Source organism: Hemitrygon akajei, chromosome 2 (assembly GCF_048418815.1).
Source record: "Hemitrygon akajei chromosome 2, sHemAka1.3, whole genome shotgun sequence".
In the NCBI taxonomy this organism is placed as follows: domain Eukaryota; kingdom Metazoa; phylum Chordata; class Chondrichthyes; order Myliobatiformes; family Dasyatidae; genus Hemitrygon; species Hemitrygon akajei.
The window spans coordinates 25,552,403-25,574,038 of NC_133125.1; the positions used below are offsets into that span (position 1 = coordinate 25,552,403).

General features: G+C 40.5%; 1 protein-coding gene across 11 annotated transcripts in view; it reads right to left on the reverse strand.

Moving 5' to 3' along the window:
- Nucleotides 1-346: 346 nt before the first annotated feature.
- Nucleotides 347-21,636, reverse strand: part of sema6a (sema domain, transmembrane domain (TM), and cytoplasmic domain, (semaphorin) 6A) — a 98,046-nt gene continuing 76,756 nt past the window's right edge. For 6 of the 11 annotated variants that reach the window (XM_073068986.1, XM_073068956.1, XM_073069010.1 and 3 more), the window contains 2 exons: nt 20,630-20,794; nt 347-4,865 (listed from right to left, as the gene is read on the reverse strand). In XM_073068986.1, coding sequence (XP_072925087.1) covers nt 3,691-4,865; nt 20,630-20,794 — 1,340 coding nt within the window. In that variant the 3' untranslated portion in view covers nt 347-3,690. The remainder of the gene's footprint in view (nt 4,866-20,629; nt 20,795-21,636) is intronic. The other 5 variants (XM_073068993.1, XM_073069019.1, XM_073069027.1 and 2 more) reach the window with 3 other exon arrangements.

Below are 21,636 nucleotides of genomic sequence, written 5' to 3' on the forward strand. Positions count from 1 at the left end.
TCGATCATTGTACTCAAATAACCACTAAGATAAAGAATAGCGAGAGCTGGAAAAACTTGCAGTGGCTGGTGTGGTATTATGAATTTCTGAAGTTGTGTGTAAAGGATTTTCTTTTATCCTGTTTAAAAGATTTAAATCAGTTTCTGGACCAGAAAGCTCAGAGCTGAGGAAATATGGGACAGAATGGATCATTGTTCTGTCACCCTACACAGGCATTCAGTGTAAATCAGATACAGATGTGTTGTAACAAATCAAGTGCACGCTCAACTATGAAATCAATCAGATGCTAATACAACATTCAAATAGCCTTAAGGCCTATGGAAGAACCGTGACACTTAAACCAATAAACCAACAGCAGAGCAGTCTGTTTTATTACATTATGTAATAATTAAAGAGTTTTTTTTACAACATACATTTGAGTTGTGAACTGGATGTTAGGGATATGGAGCTGTGGGAAAGAAATTGTGCCAACATCACACTATTTTACATTTTACACAACCAGTATCTGACTCTTGTATCTAAGAGTTTATAGCAAGGGTGAGCTTCAAAAGGCACACATAGGGCCAGAGAGGGATCAACAAGGACACTACCAGGAAAGAAAAGGCAGTAAACAGCACACTACCATTCATTTATTTCATGGCGTTAACCTTTTGAATCAAATCAATTGTTGTGAGTACCATATTGGCCTCTCAATATGAACTCAACAGGACTCATTTTGCATAAAATGTACAGTGGATTCCGATTAATTGGGCCATTGGGGCAGCCACTTGTTCTTCAAGAACAAAACTAATCAAGAAAATAGCTGGGATTCCCTTTGCTTTTTTGGGACAGGATGCCTCGTAATTGGGACAGGAAAGAGTTTCAGTCACAGCACTCGTGTGGACCATTAGACACAACACTGTGCTTAGAGTGAACCGTTTTTAAATATGTAGTGTCAGTTGCATTTGTCTGTGTTCAAGAAGCAGTGATTTTTCAAACTGATAGTTGGCAAGGAAAACAATTCAGAACTGTCTTGCTCACTGTGGGTTCAAGCATTCAGGATTGGAAAAGACAGAAATGTCCGGGAGTGAAAATGAAACGATTTCACTGCTTCAACAAGCTTGGAACTATAAAGAATTTGAGAGTATTGACAATTATCTTTAATGTTACAATGAAAATAGAGATTTGGAGGGTGCAATTGTTGAAAGCATTATTTGAAGGCAGTCCATTATCTGTACTAGGTATCTGTACTCTAATTTAGCTCATTTACAGTCAATCAAAAGAATACGGTAAAATACACTGGATGAATTCCTCTGTCGATAACTATTAGGAACTAATACACAGTTTTATAGTACTACAGTAGTATTGGTAGTGTACCAACACAAAATTTGTTACTCAATTAAACGGAAGCTTGCCTTTTTTATACCTTTTTTAACTATTTTCATGGGACCAGCTAATTAGGGCAGCTGCTTAATTGGGCCAAAATGTACTGGTCCTGATGTGACCCAATTAATCGGAACCTACTGTATTGCAAATTTCTTGTTAAAATTATAAGAATGTATTAAAATCGCACCCCAAGTTAACTTCTGAACAATCACACAGCATTTATGTAAAGGCATAAAAAAACAGCAAACATAACTTGCATGAAACATTACGAAGTTAACATCTGAAAAAAAAAAGGTTATCTTGAAGGAATGCATCAATGCTAGTCAACATAATAATGTTTTGGAAACGGAGGACATAGAAGTTGTATGTGTATGCAACCTTGTTACACACTTTGGTCTAGTTCCTTCTCGAATTATTCAGCTATCATTCTAAACACTAACCAGCTTGCAAGTTGGTGTTCAATTGAAGAAAACTGAAAAAAGCAAATAAGTACAAAAAGTAATAAAAAAAAGAAAATTCATTCAGCTTGGTTGATAAAAACCATATTTCTACATCATGTTGACAATTATTAAACATGTAAGAACACTCGATTCAACGTGCATGACAAACTGAAATACGCAAAAGAAAAATGGTAATTAGAAACACGTGTGTCAAAAAGGTTTACTATCCTTCTTATTAAAGCACTATTACTGTAGCAGGAACCAGCCTGCTTTAACACTGCTTTGCCAATTCACTAACATTTTAAATTGTAAGTATTGTGGTGTCTTCAACCGAGACACTGACCAATTGGAAAATTGATGACATCATAGTGACTACCCACCTGTCACCTGCAGAAATAAAGATGGAAGGACACATCCGGAGAAACGTGAATGAGCTTTCAATTTTCCGCGTCTGCGGCATTTTGGGAGGGGAAGATTGGCACGACTGTGGGACGATCAAACAAATGTCGCAGTTTGCAGATTTCTCCGGGACATAAGGAATTGGAGCATATGTGTTCCATGAGAGAGAAATTGGTTCCAAATGGACAGAGAAAATTTTGCAGAAACAGGATTTTTTTTTAAAGGGGGAAATTATTTGCAGATTACTAGCAAGAACTGTACATAATCGATGTCGTAAGGCACAAATTTACACATGGAAAAAGAGGCTTGCCACACAGATGTATGCCTAGTTAGAACCAGCATGATAGAATTATGATCTATGCACTGTAACAGCTTGCCCTTCAGCAGGCTCCATCCATTGCTACCACTTGCAAAACCAGGTTGGCTGCCACATAATGTGCCAGTCTCTAGTTTGCAAATATCAGTGACTGCCAAAACAAACAGAACCGTTAAATCCTTCTACATCCTCTCTGAATAATGGATGGCGACTCCACCTGTGTGTACGGTATCCGAGTTTCTTTCCTTTCCTGTTTGAGAGTCCTCAGGGGAACACACCTGGACATTCTCATTGATGCACCCCTCAATGTGAAATGAACCTGTCACAGTAAAATAAATAGCCCCCTTTCTTTTGCTCTCCCCCTCCCTAAGCACTTTGATAACCCTACCAGCAGCTGAGTAGAAACACTGTACTCAGTATGCCACCTCCATATTGTTAGTGGACAGTTACCTTTAGAAAAGCATTGAAGGTCTCCAGTTAATTGACTTGACTTAAATAATTACAAACATTGCATTTTAGACTTCTTTCTGATTTTTTTTAAAAGAGATATTCATAAATTCATTTGAATGAGTCAGTCATATTTGAAATAGCACTTAAATAATAAATACCAGGAGCTATTAGTGTTAATAGTCACATTAATCATTACAAGGACAATAGCAGAGATGTAGGCCAAAGCCTTGCCAAAATGGCCGATATCTGCTGCAGCCAAGCAAATGTAACACTGAGAGGCATTTCACAGTATCTGAGACTATCTGCAAACAGTAAACTTCAGCTATTGTTAAGTCTGAGTCAACGTCTTCAGTGCTTTGTTTTTTCGAAACTCGTCTCCCTCGAGGGCAATTCCCGAAGGGTCAAGGAGACATTACACGTTCGCTGCAGTTTTGTGCTTTAGGCTCGGTGTCCCATTGTTCTGTTCATGTGCATCAATCATCAATCCCCTCAGATGGAAGTTCAACAGCTGCTAACCCCGCCTTTCAAGCGCTGAGTTCAGTAGCCGCATCAGTCGTAAGAAAATATTCCACTTTTCCCAGGGAGCAGGGATAAATATCCTCAGCTTAACTAAAGCTCTTTTTTTTTTTAAAAAAAAGAAAAACACAAAACTAGTGTTGCAGTTGCAAAGCACTGACTCAGGAAGCAGGTCCCCACATCGTTTTGTACTCCCCGTTGTGACTATGTACACGTGTCATTTGGTTTGATGGAAGCTGAAAGGGGAACAAATGTGGGTTTTGGTGGGACATCTGGTTTTATGGAGGGTGTGCGTTTGAGCCCCAGTCTTGGCAGAGAGTTGTATGGTGCTGTGATGCTGGATCTCCTCGATACGGTGACAGCCTGTGTCGGAGACTGACCTGCATTCACCAGCATGGAGTCTACTCTTTGTGGAGCAGGAGGGGGGTTCTCTCCCCTGTTAAAACTCTGGTTTCTAGAAAGGTGTGAGGAATTGGAAGAGTTAGTATTGTGGTTTCGCTTGAAAGCGGATGCTTGCGCATTTCGCTGCAATGAATTGCTCGGATAGTTTCTCTTGTATTCAATTGCATACGAAGGGGAGGGAACGTCCAGCCGCTTGCTCAGACCATTTGGAGTCACCCCAGAATTAGTGGGTCCAAGTGAGGCTTCTCTCTGGGGAACCTTAGGCGGCACCTGGTCGAGGTTCGCACCCAGTCCGTGGCAGGGGCTTTTTATGCTTCGATATTCCAGTGTGGCATTCTGATCTTCGATAGTGATCTGCGCCATTTCTGATCTGTGGCCCTGATCTCCATAGTCATGCTGGAAGCTCTGCTGCGCGGTCGGGAGGACCACCACGCTTGGAATATGGTTGGGCGAGGCGTGGAGGGGAAGATCCATGGGGATGACTGGTGACCCCATGGACGTCAGGTCTTTAGTGCAGGCATTGATCAGATTCTGGTTCCTTTCCCACTGGCAGCTGCCACGGCTCAGTTTCCGCTTCTGCTGCAGGGTTGGCGTTGACTCCGGAGTGGGCAGTGCCGTCAGGTCCAAGTGATGCTGGTCGGCTTTGATCAGAATCTTCGCTGTGCCGTTTGGCGTCACTATTTTACCGTTGTGCATGAGAGGAGTCAGCAGGGCTTCGGGCTTCACCTCCTTCGTCTGAGCATCAAACAGGACGCCGAGCTTTGTGACGCTGCCCATGGAGCCCCTGCGGGATCGAGGCAAGTCCTTCTCTTTCCTTTCGCCTACATCAATGTCTCTGCGCCGGTGATCGCATATGCAGTAAACAATTATTCCTGAGAAAATTGCCCCCATGACAAAGGCAAGAATAACTGCAATAGCCAAAAGGGTAACTGGAACAAGCTGATCGTGACCTTTGAGGTAACTTTCACGAATTACTCCTGAAACATTAGATAGTAGACAGAATTTAGTTTACAGGGCAAGAAACACCTCTATTCACTTAAAAATACAAAGATCATTGTAAACTTGAATATACATATGATTTTGTAATCTCTAAAACAATGAACAGTCTTCACCTCTCAGGATCACCACTAAGGGTAAAATAAGAAAAAAAACAAATGATCCTTTGCAATCCATCACAATCAAATACCTGGCAGAGAAATAAAAAAAGCTTTCATAACTTGGAAACCATTCTATGCAATAATGTACAAGGAAAAAAGATTAAAAATTCAAGTCAAATTGTTGCCAAATTTCTGCTGGTGTAATGAGTAAAACATGAGACAAGGTCAGATTTGGTGCAGTCCTCCAGATGAAGAAACCCCAGTTCCTTTGTCAAAATGTGTGCTGAGCAATGGATCTTAAACGGGCTATGAAGAAATGCTGTAATTAGCTTTGTTGCTGCATCAGACCCTGTGCATAAGTACATAAATATCAGCCTTTGCAATGTAAACAGCATTATAAAAAGTGGTTTAAAGTGTTAAGAGTTTATGTTCCAAACGTTCAATCCCCTTATTCTTGAACTATCCTCCAGAGACCTTAACTCCAACTAAGAGGAACAACCTCTTAGCATCCAATCTGTTGACCCCCTTCTTACATTTAATGGGATCACCTCCACCTCCTTTTAAACCCCACATGATGAGCTCAGTCTACTGCATCTACGCTTCATTTGGAGTTTGAGGAGATTTGGTATGTCACCAAAGACTCTGCATTCTGACTGGTTGCATCAACGTCTGGTATGGAGGTGTGAATGCAGAGGACTGACGACTCAGCCTGCTCCATCTGGGGCATCATTAAGGACCCTCACCATCCGGGACATGCCCTCTTCCCATTGCTACTATCAGGGCGAAAGCACAGGAGCCTGAGACCTACACTCACTTTTTCAGGAACAGTGTCTTCCCCAATGTCATCAGATTTCTGAATGGTTCATGAAGAAATAAACGCTCCCTTGCTATTTCACTTTTGCACTATTTATTTATATATTTTTATTGTAACTTATAGTAATTTGGTAAGTCTGCATTGTACCGGTTGCCACAGACTAACAAATTTCATGACTAACGTCATGACAATAAACCTGGTTCTGTTTCTGATCTGCTTCAAAGTTCAGCCCTCTCAGGGATTGGTCTAAAAACTGTTTTCTGTATCAACATCATTAGCTATAAGGAGAGGTCAGAGTGTTTTCTCCAGAGCCACAGAGACTGAGTTGAGGCCTGATGGAAATTTATAACATTATAACATTATAAATGAGAGGCACCGGTAGGGTAGACAGGCACAATAGTATAAATGTCAAATAAGAGGTCATAGTTTTTAGGGGGGGGGGGGGTAAGTTTAAAGGAGATGTGCAGGGTAAGTTTATACGGAGAGTGGTAAGTGTCTGGAGCATCTACCAGGGTACTGGTGCAGACAGATATAATAGTGTGTGTTGACCATAAGACATAGGAGCAGAATTAGGCTATTTGGCCCATCGAGTCTGCTCTGTTTAAATAGGCACACAAAAACGGAGAGAATATATGGATGTAGACCCTATGCATGTTGGAGAGATTAGTTAAATTTGGCATTGTGTTTGACACAGATATTATGGGCTAAAGGGACTGTTCCTGGCCATATTATACTACGTTCTGACTCTAAGACCGGTATATCCTTCCCAAATTAAGGAGGACAAAGCAATATTCAGTCCTCCAGATATGATCTCATCAGGGTCCTATATAACCGGAGAAATTAGTACTAGTACTAATTAGTACTAATACTCTAGTACTCCAACATCCCTGAAATAAAAAAGACCATTTTAAGTACTTCCGGTGACTGCAAACTTTCTGCAGTTGCTGTACATGTGGGAGCCACAGCAAATAATTTCCCATTGAAGAGTGGACATTGAGGTCAGGAGCTTGTCTTTGTGGAAGCTTAGTCTTCAGACCAGAGGTCCACAACCTATTTTTATGCCATAGAGCCTTACCATCAACCAAGGGGTCTGTGCACCCCAGGTTGGGAACACCTGCTTAAGACAAAGTCTTTAGCCCTTAGACTAAGCTTAGATGATGCAATGAAGATGTGGCATTAACTCAATGCATAAAAGCATTGAGTCCAGAGATTCAGTTGTTGTTTAGACCAAACTTCAGATTGGAGAAGAAATGTGATCTAAGTGACTATGACCATGGAATGATTGGTGATAGCTGGTGCCAGACAGGGTAGTTTGAATATCTCAGAAACTGCGGATCTGGGATTGTTATGCACAGCAATCTCTAGAGTTTACTGAGAATGGTGCAAAGAACAAATACAGTGAGCAGCAGTGGACAAAAATGCCATATTACCCCTATCCTGACCTCCCTCCACTGGCTGCCAGTACGGTTCAGAATTGATTTTAAGATCTTCCTATTTGTTTATAAAACCCTAAATGGGCTGCACTCCCCTTATATCACAGACCTTCTAACCCCTTATTCTACTCCCAGGTCCCTCAGGTCAGCCGACTTGGGGCTCCTGGCTGTCCCACAAATTAAATTTAAGTTCGGGGTGACCACACCTTTGATAATGTGGCCCCTAGGCTGTGGAACAGCATTCCCCTCCCTATCAGATCTGCCCCCTCCATTGACTCTCTTAAATCCAGGCGCAAAACTCACTTTTATTCACCAGCGTTTGAATCCTCCTGATGTGGCTGATTCTCGGCTTGTGCCTAGGCCCTTGTGTTGTTTCTTTTGTGCCTATAAGCTGTTTGCCTTGTTGGTTATGTCCATGTTTCTTGTTTTTTGTGATTTTAGCTATCTGCTGTAATCTCTACAGCGCTTTGGTCAATGTGGGTTGTTTTTAAATGTGCTATATAAATAAATTTGACTTGATTTGTTAATGGGAGGAAAATGGCCAGAGACTGGTTCAAGCTGACAGGAAGTTGACAGTAACTCAGTGGTGTACAGAAGAGCACTTCGAACCTTGACGTGGATGGACTACAGTAGCAGAAGACCACAATCACACTCTCAGAGGACACTTTACAAGGTACAGGAGGGCACCAAAGAAAATGGCCACTGAGTGTATTCCTTACAGGTCTCAACTGTTGAACCCAGCTGCTGAGTAAAACAGTTATAAGGATGTTAAATTAATGATACTTCCTGGAGAGCACATACTTTAGGCAAAAGTATAATTAGTCTTTGGAATAATGGGTGCCTTTAAGGATTTCAAAAAAAGCATATTTTGCAATGGAAATTACATTAAAATGAATCTGAAACTGGAATTACCATTAAATGTAAACCACTGAATATGTTACAGATTAAGGACCAGTAAATCAGAATTTCTGAAGTGCATTCACTTACAGGTCCTTATCTCCCTGCAACATACCTGCAATATTTACACAGGGCTGAATAACCGGAACATTGTCAATACCACTGATCCTAATTCCATTGCAAAATGTCTGCGATTAATGGCTGTCTCCATTTTAAAGAAGTTTTGCTTCCGTTACTTAGTAATGAAAATGGTCAAGTAACTTCCAGCAATTAGATTAGCAAGGAGTAAAAGTCTAAGATTAACCAGGCATTTTTAGCACATTATTTTAAGGAAACAGTTTGGGAGGGTTTAAACTAATTTGGCAGGGGGAGGGGAACCAGAGTGAAGATGAGCTTTACTAACAGAGGCAATGTGTAGTGAGGCTCCGAGCAAGGAGAGGCTGATGACAGGGCAAAATTGCCGTCAACGGGATGAGTTGCAATGTAAAAGACTGACAAAATCGAAAAGGGTGAATACATGACTGAAGGTGTTGTATTTGAATGTGAATAGTATATGGAATAAGGTAGACGAACTTGTAGCACAGTTAAAGATTGGCAGGTATGATGTTGTAGGTATCACTGAATCATGGCTAAAATATTATAGCTGGGAGCTTAATGTCTAAGGATACACATTGTATCAAAATGACTTGCAGAAGGGGGGGGGTGGCATTGTTCTGTTGGCAATAAATGAAATCAGATCATTAGAAAGATAGGGTCGGAAGGTGTTGAATCATTGTGGATACAGCTAAGGAACTACAAAGGTAAAAAGACTTATGGGAGCTGTATACAGATCCCCAGACAGTAATAAGGATTGTGGTCAACAAATTTCAACGGGAGATAGAAACTGCCTGCCAAAAGGGCAATAGTACAATAGTCATGGGGGATTTCAACATGCAGGTAGATTGGGAAAATCAGATTGGTGTTGGATCGCAAGATGGGGTTTTTCTGGAATGCCAATGAGACGGCTTTTTAGAGCAGCTCGCGGTTGAGCCCACTTGGGGGGTCAGCAATTCAGGATTGAGTGTTGTGCAATGAACCAGAATTGATTAGAGAGCTTAAGGTGGAAGAACCATCAGGGGTAGGTGATCATAATATGATTGAATTCACTCTGAGATTTGAGAAGGAGAAGCTAAAATCAGATGCATCAGTATTATAGTGGAGTGAAGGGAATTACAGAGGCAGGAGAGAGGAGTTGGTCAGAATTGATCGGAAAAGAACACCGACAGGGATGACAGCACAGCAGCAATGGCTGGAATTCCTGGAAGCGATTCGGAAGGCACAGGATATATACATCCCAAAGAGGAAGAGTGTTCTAAAGACACAACCATGGCTAACAAGAGAAGTCAAAGGCAAAATAAAAGCCAAAGAGAAGGCACATGATAGAGCCAAAATTAGTGGGAAGTTAAGAGGATTGGTAAGCATTTAGAAACCAACGGAAGACAACTAAAAAGTCATTAAGAAGGTAAACATGGAATATGTAAGTAAGCTAGCCAATAATATTAAAGAGGTTACCAAAAGTTTCTTCAGATACATAAAGTGTAAAAGAGAGGCGAGTGTGGATATCGAACTGCTGGAGAATTATGCTGGAAAGATAGTAATTGGGAACAAGGAAATGGCAGATGAACTGATCATGTTGCATCAGTGTTTACTGTGGAAGATACTAGTAGTATGGTGGAAGTTCTAGGCGTCAGAGGTCATGAAGTGTGTGATGTAACCATTACTAGACAGAAGATTCTTGGGAAACTCAAAAGTCTAACGGTAGATAAATCACCTGGACCAGATGGTATACATCCCAGGGTTTTGAAAGAGGTGGCTGAAGAGATTGTGGTGGCATTAGTAATGATCTTTCAAAAAACACTAGACTCTGGAATGGTTCTGGAAGAATGGAAAACTGCATATGCCACTCCACTCTTCAAGAAGGGAGAGAAGCAGAAGAAAGGAAAGTATAGGCCAGTTAGTCTGACCTCAGTGGCTGGGAAAATGTTGCTATCAATTGTTAAAGATGTGATTTCAGAGTACTTGGAGGCACATGATAAAATAGGCCATAGACAGCATGGTTTCCTCAAGGGAAAATCTTGCCTGACCAAACCTGTTGGATTTCTTTGAAAAGTTAACAATCAGGATAGACAAGGAGAATTGGTGGATGTTGTATACTTGGATTTTCAAAATGTCTTTGATAAGGTGTTACATGTGAGCCTGCTTAACCAATTATGAGTCCATGGTATTACAGGAAATATTCTAACATTGATAAAGCAGTGGCTGATTGGCAGGAGGCAAACAGTGGGAATACAGGGACCCTTTTCTGGTTGGCTGTCTATGACTAGTGGTGTTCCACAGGGGTCAGTGTTGGAATTGATTCTGTTTACGTTATATGTCAATGATTTGGATAACAGAATTGATGGCTTTGTTGCAAAGTTTGCAGACAATGTGAAGAAAGGTGAAGGGATATTGTGGTTTTGAGGAAGTACAGAGGCTACAGAAGGACCTAGACAGATTAGGAGAATGGGTAAAGAAGTGGCAGATGGAATACTGTGTCAGGAAGTGTCGCAAAGTGATTTGGTTGTCCTTGTGCTGGATTCCCTTAAGGTTAATTTGCAGGTTGAGTCTGTGGTGAGGAAGGCAAATGTGATGTTAGCATTCATTTCAAGAGGACTAGAATATAAAAGCAAGTATGTAATTTTGAGACATTATAAAGCACTGTTGATACCTATTGTGAGCAGTATTGGGCCCCTTTATCTTAGAAAGAACATTCTGAAACAGGAGAGGGTTCAAAGGAGGTTAACAAAGATGATTCCAAGACTGAATGGCTTGTCATATGAAGAGCTTTTGATGGTTCTGGGACTTTATTCAGTACAATAACAGGTGACCTCATTCAAACCTATCAAATGGTGAAATGCCTTGATAGAATGGATGTGGAGAGGATGTTTCCTATAGTGGGAGGGTTGAAGACCAGAGGACACAGCCTCAGAATAGAGGGCTGCCCTTTTAGAATAGAGATAAAGAGGAATTTCTTTAGCCAGTGAGTGGTGAATCTGTGGAATTCGTTGCCACAGGTAGCAGTGGAGGTCAAATCTTTATGTACAGGTATAGATAAGGCAGAGGTTGATAGATTCTTGATTGACCAGGACATGAGGTATATGGGGAGAAGGAAGGAGATTGGAGCGGAGAGTAAAAATGGATCAGCCATGATGAAATGGCACAGCAGACTTGATGGGCCAAATTGCCTAATTCTGCTCCTATTATCTTATGGTTTATGGTCTAGTATATTAAGAAGATTCCTTTTAATGGCTGTGCAGAGGCACACATTTAATTTTCAAATCACATCTTTTATCTCCAACTAGCAGCCATTGTCTATAGCACTCCTGAGGCAAATGGTTCTCTGTTGTTTAGTTATGGTTAGGTGAGCCATGAGGTTGAACCTTGGGACTTAGGCACCTCATTCATCATGGCAAGGACAGGTGCACACGCTTCACATCCAAGTCATGTTAATGTTGCACTAGTTATCTGCTACTACTACTGGGGAAAGGGTTCGGTGAAATGAGAATGAGAGGATGTGGCTGAAAGTATTCATGGAGAATCTGAGGAAAAATTTCTTCACACAGAGGATACTGCAAGTGTGTTAATGAGCTGCTGGTGGAAGTGGAAGACGTGGTAACATCTAGGATGGGAACATGAATGAGAGGGGCTTGGAGGGACATGATCCGGTGGCAGGTGTATGGGACTAGGCAGAATACCAGGTCAGCATAGACCGGATAGGCTGAATGGCCTATTTCTATGCTGTAACATTGTATGACTCTATGATCAAATACGAACAATCCTTGAGCTTCTCTCGCATTGTGCAACTTTGTGTAACTCTGAAAATCAGCTGCCATTTGTTGCAGGTAGTTCAGAATGGTCATGGAAGAGAAGTGGAGACATAAATTTCCTACAGCAGGTCTACATGATGCGTTTGACAGTGCAAAAAAAGGATTAAATGCCTCCATCTGGTTTGCAGATTGAGAACCAGGGAATTTTAGTTCTGATGTTTAGGTACCTATGGGTGGAATGACAGCATAGCAATTAGCGTAATGCTTTACTGTGGCAACTGTAAAATCGGGGGTGGGTTCAATTCCCGCTGCTGTCTGTAAGAAGTGTGTACGTTCACCCGAGACCACATGGGTTTCCTCTAGGTGCTCCAGTTTCCTCCCACATTTTAAAGGCCTATGAGTTAGTGTTAGTGAGTTGTGGGCATGTGACATTGGCACTGGAAGCCTGGTAACCCTTTTGGGCTTCCTCCAGAGCATTTCGGAGTGCGTTGGCCATTGATGCAAACAACACATTTCACTATGTGTTTGTTTCAACGTACATGTGACAAATAAAGCTAATCTTGATCAGAGAGCATTGGATGGGACAGAGATTGCAAAGTGAAGGGGAAAGAACCCAGTTCAGTAGTTGTCATTATGTGAGTGATGGATGATCCTTTAAAAACATGTAAAGCCCAGAATCATTGGGTGGAGTAAATGAAATGCCAGCTATGGGCCCTATTGACAAATTATGTTTTGGTGTAAGACAATCATGGGTAAAGATTTAAATTGCCTGGGGAATTGGGGAATGTTTCCAAGGAGCCTGCTGCTGGAGTTGTCTCAGGCCAAATCGTTTTCTGTACTCTTCTCCACAGATGCTGCCTGGCCTGCTGAGTTCCTCCAGCATTTTGTGTGTGTTGCTTGGATTTCCAGATTTTCTCTTGCTGGTGAGTCTTAATTGTAGCTCAGTGGTAGGGTCTGACTCAAAACATTACGGATTTAAGATGCACTCAAACAAAACAAAAATCCACTCGGACATTGTTTGTGTCCTTGCTGACTGTGTACTACTTGGGAAGTGTTTCCGGACGCAGCTCCCGAAGGAGTGGCTGGTCTTGCCGTTGGACTCACTCAGGAACGTCCATGATGCTGAGGAGCTGCTCACACCAGAGATGCCAGCAGCAGTTAGTTGGGTGACCAGCAGTAAAGGTAGAAGGGCTAGACAGGGAGTGCAAGATTCTCCTGTGGCCATTCCACTCTCTAACAAGCATCTCATTTTGGAATCTGCTGGGGGAGGGGTGCGGAAATGACCTTTCAGAGTGTGGTGATAGGGCATAGAAACAGTTCAGATCACAATGCTTTGGTAAACTATATAAACCTACTCCACAATCAATCTAACCCTTAAACCCCATTTTTCTTATATCAATGTGTGCTTATCTAGGGGTATTTTAGGCTCTATCAGCCTCTATCACCACCTCTAGCAAACAGACAGGAGATTCCTGGCTGTGAACAACGTTCCAGGATGGTGTGTTGGCTCCTGTCTACTGGGGTCAAGGATGTCTCCAAGTGGTTGAAATACATCCTCAAGCAGGAAGGTGAGCAACCAAAGATCACTGCACACATTGGCATGTGAACGAGGAATGCCTCAAAAAGGAACGGCAGTACAGAGGAGGGGTTGATAGGGTAAACGGCATTTATCTTAATGCGAGAAGCCTGATAGGAAAGGCAGATGAGCTCAGGGCATGGACAAACCCAAGGATATTATAGCCACTACAGAAACATGTTGGAGGGATGGATAGGGTTAGTACCACAGTGCCCTGGGGTATAAAAGCTTCAGGCATGATAAGGAGGAGGTAGGAGAGGAGAGGGAGCTACATTTTTGGTTAAGGAAAACATCACAGTTTTACTTAGAGAGGATATATCTGAGGGATCACAAGGGCACAGGCAACTCTGTCTCTCACTTCCTAGAACACATTGGGTCTGGCCCCAAGGTTTTATCCATCTTCATGTACTTTGTCCTCTAGCACCTCCTCTTTTGTAATATCAATGTTTTAAGACATCACTGTTTTCTTTCCTGAATTTCTTCAATTCCATGGCACTTCCCATGGTAAATACAGACAAGAAAGATAAATAAGACCTTGCCCATCTCCTGTGGCTCCACACATGGTGGACTACGTTGATACCTTATTCTCCATAAAGTTGTCTGAGCAGTGAAGAAGGGTCTCTGCCTGAAACGTTGACTGTTTATTCATTTCCATAGATGCTGCCTGACCTGCTGAGTTCCTCCAGCATTTTGTGTGTCTCTCTCTAAAGTTACCCTTTTCCCTTAATATACATGTAGAATCTCTTAGGATTCTTCTTATCTTCATCTTCCAAATCTAACCCATGTCCTCTTTTAATACTCCTCAAAGGATTTACTTGATCCCAACTACCTATACCTGACATAGGCATCAATATCCCTCATGAGACAAGGTTCCCCTTCACACCAGCCATGCTCTTCACTCTAGCAATTAAGTTTTGCAAATTCTGATCTAATACCAACAAAAGCAGCCTTGCGCCAATGTAGAACTTTCTTACCTTTTTCCATAACTATTAGAATTATGGTCACTGGTCCCAAAACATGCCCCACAGACAATTCAGTTACTTTCTCTGTCTCATTTCCCAATGTGAGGTTGAACATAGCCCCCTCTCTGATTGGATATTCTTCAGAAAACTTTGCTGGATACACAACAAATTCTGCCCATGCAAGCCTTAGCAGTTAGTCAATATTAGAAAAGTTGACATCATCTACTCTTACAATTGTATTATTCTTGCAGCTAACTACTGCCTTTCTATATATTTGATCCTCTAATTCCCTTTGACTATTGGGGAACTTATCCCATTAAAGTGGTCTTATTTCTGAGTTACATTCACGTGAAGTTAAAGTTAATCCTTTAAGATTATCCTAATTACTGCTGTGATGTTCTTCTTAATCAATAAAACTTCTCTTCCTCCTCTTTTACCTCAATCCACACATGGAACTCTAAAACATTGAACTGCTAGTCCTACCCATCCCTCAATCATGCTTCTGTAATAGCTATGAACACTCTTAAGACTCAGTTATGAACAGGTTCTTCGGTTTTTTACAGATGCCCCTAAGCTGATTTTTCCCATTGGTCAGAAAATACACAAAACGGTTGGATATGACAACTCATATCTACACAGTATTGTAATGAATGGTGTTGATGGGGGCTAACTACCTTTAATATTAACATTGTCTTGGCCTGATTCAGAAAAGCTCCGAGTTATTTTCAGTACCTTGACAATATCTATCCCTCTGTGAATTTACCTGAAAGATTACCTAGTTGTCACCTTTCTACTTATGAACGCTTGCTGCGTGCACACTCAGCCTCCAGTTTTGTACTTCACAATTATTTCATTGTCTGTTTCAGGTAGGCAACCTCCTCGTCAAAAAGTCAGTACTTTTGAATATCACAGCTGACACTCCCCACGAATGTTGAGAGTGGCTACTTGGAACCCAAAATTCATCTCACAGAACATTCACATGCAAAAACAACAGACTGAATAATAAACACAAGGGATTCTGCAGATGCTGGAAATCCAGAGCAGCGCACACACACACACACAATGCTGAAGGAATTTAACAAGTCAGGCAGTATTTATGGAGGAGAATAAACAGTCGATGTTTTGGCTGAGACCCTTCAAGAGGACCCAAAGATATTTAATCTGTCCTCACCTTTAACTAACTTTACCCCATGCTAACAGCAGAAATTCTAATTTCAACAAGTAACTAAACAGTACTTTGCAGTCAAACGAAGTATTATTATTTCCTATTATTTTTGTTAGCTACAAATCAAAATTTCTAGTGGATTATATGAGAAATTGTGGGAGGATAGCTGAAGGGAAGATCAAAGAGATATGAAGATATTTGGTCCTGCTCCATCATGGAAATAATTCACTTATATAGAGATTGTTTGTCAGGCATGGAATCCCATCTTTTGAAATAATACAGTCCAGGAAGAGGTACTTAGTGGGCTAAGTTACTTCCCAGGAAGGCAGGAAACCAGAACACCTCCTGTTGTACAGTTAATAAAGCGTTAGTGATTATTCGCATAGCTTTCATTAAGTTCATGTTTCAAATAAATCAAAGCTGATAAGCAGAGTTGTCGCTGTAATGTTCACTGAAATTGCATTTGAATCACAGCTCTTGTACACATTGAAAGATGTAGAAACGTCCAGCTGACGCGTTGTAATAATCATAATGAAAAATCCCAGATTTCAGATCAATAGAAGCTGACAGCTGGGATTAATATTTGTCACTTTAAATTTTACACAATCTGATTGAGAACGTGTCTGAACAGCATGTAAATCCAGTGACCCGAAGTGCATTAAACATTACAGTTGAAGGGGGGGGGGGGGGGGGGAACAAAATTTCAAATTAACTACCCAAAAAAAGACCTATTAATACACAGATTGCTTTATGCAGCATTAAACAGGACAAACATTTTTAGCAAGGTAGCCTACAAAAATAGAGCATTTCTGTTAAGCTGCAAAAGGGAGAAACGAAAATATTCTTATCCTGAGTTACGAACAGGTTCCGTCTTTACAGACCTAAGTTAGCTAGAAAATACACAAATCACTCATTGTGGTAACTATACCCACACCGTATGCAATGACCTTTATTGGTCAAGGACGATAAACATGAACATTTATTTATTGTCTTCCCTTGCCTAATTACAATGATACTAAATCCCACTCTCAAAGGCTGATTTTAATGGGATTTAAGTATCAGTGGACGTTACATTGTTTATAGAGTATTATTGCATAAATATCAATGGAAGTGACTTAATTCCAATTTCTAAATTAACTCTCTTAAGTGACCACCTGCAGGGAAACTGCCAGCATGTGTCCTGAAAAGAAAATGCTATCTGATTACTTTAGGGAGTTTACGTATAAACAGATTTTTTTCCAAGATTGGTTTTCGTTTAAATTGAATAATACTTCAGTGAGTTCGTGAATATACGGGTGTCCATAATCCAGGCATTGGTAACCTGGAGAGGATCTGCAAAGAACTTTTTAAGAACATGGACCTCACTTTCTTTGCCTAGACGTCAGCTCCTCATTTTCACCTAACTCAGAAAATAGTGAAGAAATATCAAGGTCAGAGAGAAGCTGATGAAATGTCTTAAGACATAAAGCACAATTTCTCATATATGCTTAAGTAGTAAAGTTCAGATGGCTTAGCAGTGCAAAACTAGATGCAAAGAAACAGAATTCAAGCTAAAAATACTGTGATATATTGCAGTTGGGAACTTTATCTGTAAACAAGCTTGTCCAATCCTTCGTGATTATGAAGGGCACACAGATAAAAACTGCAAGTGTGAAAGAAATTTTCTTGAGTTAATCTTGTAAAACCAGCAATTCTCAGCCACTGCCAGTACAGACCGTAATATTTGTATCAACCGGGCAGAGACTGCAGAGGCTCCAGACATCTGGTAACTGAGATAAGGAGGAACAGAGGAGAGGGGCTATCCTTGACTTAGGCAATTGAGAGAGATATCAAAAACTATTAAACAAGGGTTACAAGGACATGCAGACATAAATCACAAGTGGGAAGAAGGAATGGTCAAATCCTAAAGGAGGGAAAAATGAGAGGTGGTTTTATGCTCTACTGGTTCTCCCATTTCTGTTGTTAGTAATGAATCATACAACATACAGTAAGGCCTTGCAACATTTCATACAAGAAGATGAAATGTCCAGTGGGAGGGTGGTCTTCAATACAATGGCAGCAGAAGGGAAGGTTAGACTGGAGGGTTACTTTTTTTTTGCTAAGATGATTCATATCATTAGTTTACCACACAAAAATGCAGTAGAAAGAAGCATACTCTGAAAGATTTTCATAAAAATTTTTATTTTTATAAAAATAAAAAGAATCCGGCCAATGTGACTGTAATTGAAGAAATGAAAGCGGTGGCTGTTTTTGTAGCTTTGTTGAAACATTTCAGAGTATTCAATATCAGAAGCAGCTGCACACAGAGAAAATGCCTCACCCACATAGACCGGCCTGTCAGCTCAGTCCACTTATCCTGTCGCACGGAGAGTATTTTGCTTGAAAAAGCATAACTCGAGGTAGACTGGTCATGTGGGTGCAACATCTCCAAGGAACCAGTGTGTAACATAGTATTAGGTTAAAAAGAGCAGAGTTTTGCGAAAAAGCAGCAGCGGCAGACATTGTGGTGGATACATACACATTGCACGTGCATTTTCTCAGAGGTCGTGATGGGAAGCAATACAGCAAACAAGGAATGTAAATTTCAATAATTGAACTCCATGCGGCATTGTGCAAAATAAACTGAAAATAATTCTCAAATGCCAACAGAAAAAAAACATACCACATTAACCATAAATAAACAGAAAAAAAATGAATCCATTTCCCAATAAAACCATCAAATGCAATTGACACCAAGCTTTATAGGTAATTTTAGTGTATTAAAAGCACACCCACACACCAGTATGTCAGACCCATGCAGTCACCTCTGCTACCATTGTTCTTCATAAGGAGGAAAACTGCTTCCAGCTCTGTCACTACTAATCAAAATGACGTCCCGCAGTGCATTAAAAATTAAAATAACCTTGTTTGGTGTTAATAAGGCTCTTGGGTCACTGCCATTCCCTGTTTTAATCAAAACTGAGCACAAGAAAGGTAAACCCAATGAACACAAAGAGTTAGCAAGGAAAGAAAATTGGAACAGGGCCAATTGTTAGTGAAATGTGTATATGGGTTAATTGTGTCTTTATTCTCAATGAAGTTACACCTTTTGAGCTAGTTTCCTTTTGCTTCCAAATACCGACTCCCCCAACTCACAAGAGTACCCTTGCTAAGATGGAGCCAGTGGCCATTTCTGCAAAAGCCAAGAATTGCAATCTCAGTCAAACATGCTACCAGCAGTGGTTGTGCTTTGCATCCTGCTCAGAAATTGATTTAAATGGAAGGAATCTCAGGGGCAGAGCAGAACCAACTGGCTCTTCTATATACTGCATGAGAAGAATTTTTATAGCAATGAGGTCTGGGTTTTAAATGCAAGTGAAAACTCTGTGGCTAATTGGCTCTCTTTGGCTGTTCCAACTTTTCCTCCAAGTAAGATTTGTTACTCAGTGTGGACCAAGAATGAAACCTGGGATTTCCCAGTCAGGCAGGGCACACATAAATATAGCTTTTCCTTCTTTTAATCAATACTCACTTCCTTTTGTGTTTGTTTTTCTTGTTATGCAAGTTTTTACTTTTTTTAGTCAAGATTCCACAGCAGCTCACTAAAACAGGCAGATGCCATCCAAGCTAGTAATTATTTATAGCTTTTAAGCTTTCCTTTGTTACTGTACAGGTTCTAAGGTTACTTTATTTTAATACCTACTGTGGTTAGCTTTTAAAGCTACAGGTAAGACCGAACTATTAACCTGAAGGACATATTTTACTTAAATTACAATTCAATGTTAATCACTTAATTAACTTCTATCACCACTATGTTTACGTCCAATTAAAAACATTTTGATGAAACCCCAAACTTATTTCTCACAGATAACGAGCTTAAATACTTCACAGAAGTAATGGGATAAATAGTTGTAGCCAAAAACTTGTGCTGTTTATAAAAAGGGTTATCAAGGTATTGACCATCATTCGGTGAGAAGAACACACACAAAATGCTGGAGGAACTCAGCTGGTCAGGCATCATCTATGGAAAGAAATAAAGGGTCGAGGTTTTGGGCCAAGACTAGTCATTAAGACATTTTTTGATTTATACAGAGAGTAACTTTGAACTGGAACTTGTTACCTGCAGAGTTTGTTGACAGAACTATCAAAAGAGAACTGGAAGGCACAATAAATAATTTACAGGGCTGTGAGGAATGGAACAAACTATTCAGAGCTGGCAAAGAACTGCAAGGCCATTAGCCTCCTTCTGTGCCACAACAATTCTATGCTTCTCCAACTTTGATCATAATCAAGTGGCCACAGAGCAGCATTTGATATTAACTTTGCTGCTTTCTATTTTGCAGGTTAATCACCCTTGGGGGAGAGTGGTACGCAAAGCAGAACTGGAAATTTAAAGTGCATGTCAATCCAGTCTGTGCATGTCTAACAGCATAGAAACAAGTCACTCAAATTTGGCTTTCAAATTAGATATTATTGAGGGAATGGAGAAAGGACTGGGAGCAAATGAGGAGACCTGTTCCTTTTAAGAATGTTATTATTGTTCATTTTTAAAAATTCATTTATGAGCGCTGCTAGGAAGGCCAATGTTTATTACCAACTCTAAGATACTTCTGAGATACTTCTTGTTAGACTCTTCCATTGGGCCAAGAGTCAACCCCATAGCTGTGAGTCTGGATTTGTGACTAGGCCCAGTTCTTTTAAGGATGAGAGCTTTCTTTCTAGTCCATTTCATTGGGTAATTAAGAGTCAACTACATAATCTGGATTCATGTCTAGTCCTAGTTCATTAAAGGTGAGAGCTTTCTTTACGCTTGAGTTGCTCAGAAATAGATTGATGGCAGTGACACCAAGAACTAGTTAAGTCCAATTTTTCATTTTATTTTTGCATAAGTTACCAACAGATTTTACCCAGCCAGAAGCAGCCACCCTGCCATTTACCCCCGCCACAGGAAAGAAGTGCTTCCGAGGCCTTACCGTTGGTATCATGGTGAATGTGTGGAGGGTTAGCCACGTATGGGTCAATGATTTCTGAGGACGCAACAATGCCATTCTTCTGATCCAGCATCGGCCCCTGAGCATCAAAACCCTCCTTAACTGCTGTAGGAAGGGTGGTAGTGGAAAAGGCAGAACTGAAGTGGCCTGTCATCATTGTAAACACAGTCAAGGTCATTCTGTTTTACTCAAGAGTTTGAACTTATTGTTAAGTCAGGAAAAACAGAAACATCTGTTTTAGCATAAGTCAATTGTTTTTTAAAATTCATTTTACATTAAATTAACTTAAAATTTATTTTCCTTTCATATTAAATCTGCAATGAAATACGTAGCAACAATGACAACTCATGCTAGCCTGCGGCACACTGCATCTGTGAGACAGGGGTCCTGAATAACTGTGATGGCAATCAGAGGCATTGCTATGAGAAGGAGGGAGCCATTTTAAGGATTGTCAGCAATGATTTTGCCACAGGATTGTCCTTTAGACTGCTGGACCTAATCATTAAAAAGATTTTATTTTTGCTTGGTGCTATAGGCTGAAAGATTGTGCTGACAGAAGCATTTCATTACTCACCGTCAACTCTGACAGAAAGTATTGTTTCACAACAGACATTTTCAGTGTAACTGGGGGGGTGTTTATATTACAAGGGAAAAATGTTGAGGGGAGTGAGAATAAACAGCCTATCCTGTTAATACCCTCCATTCCAGAAAAAGAACGATCCCCAGGGAGATGTTTAATTCAGATTACATTACATTCTGGTAAAAATTATGATGATCAGAAATGAAATATTATATTGTAAGACATTTACACTTGCATTAACTGCAGAAATATATTACTTGACGTTAAGAGGACTGTTGCAGTTAACCTGTCTAATAAAAGTAATGTTCAATATTTTCCTCATGCGGAAAATTTGGCTTGAGGAATGTTTGTTGTTGATTCCTCACCATCCTGGTTTATTCATGGTATTCCATGAAAGAGTTAGCTCATG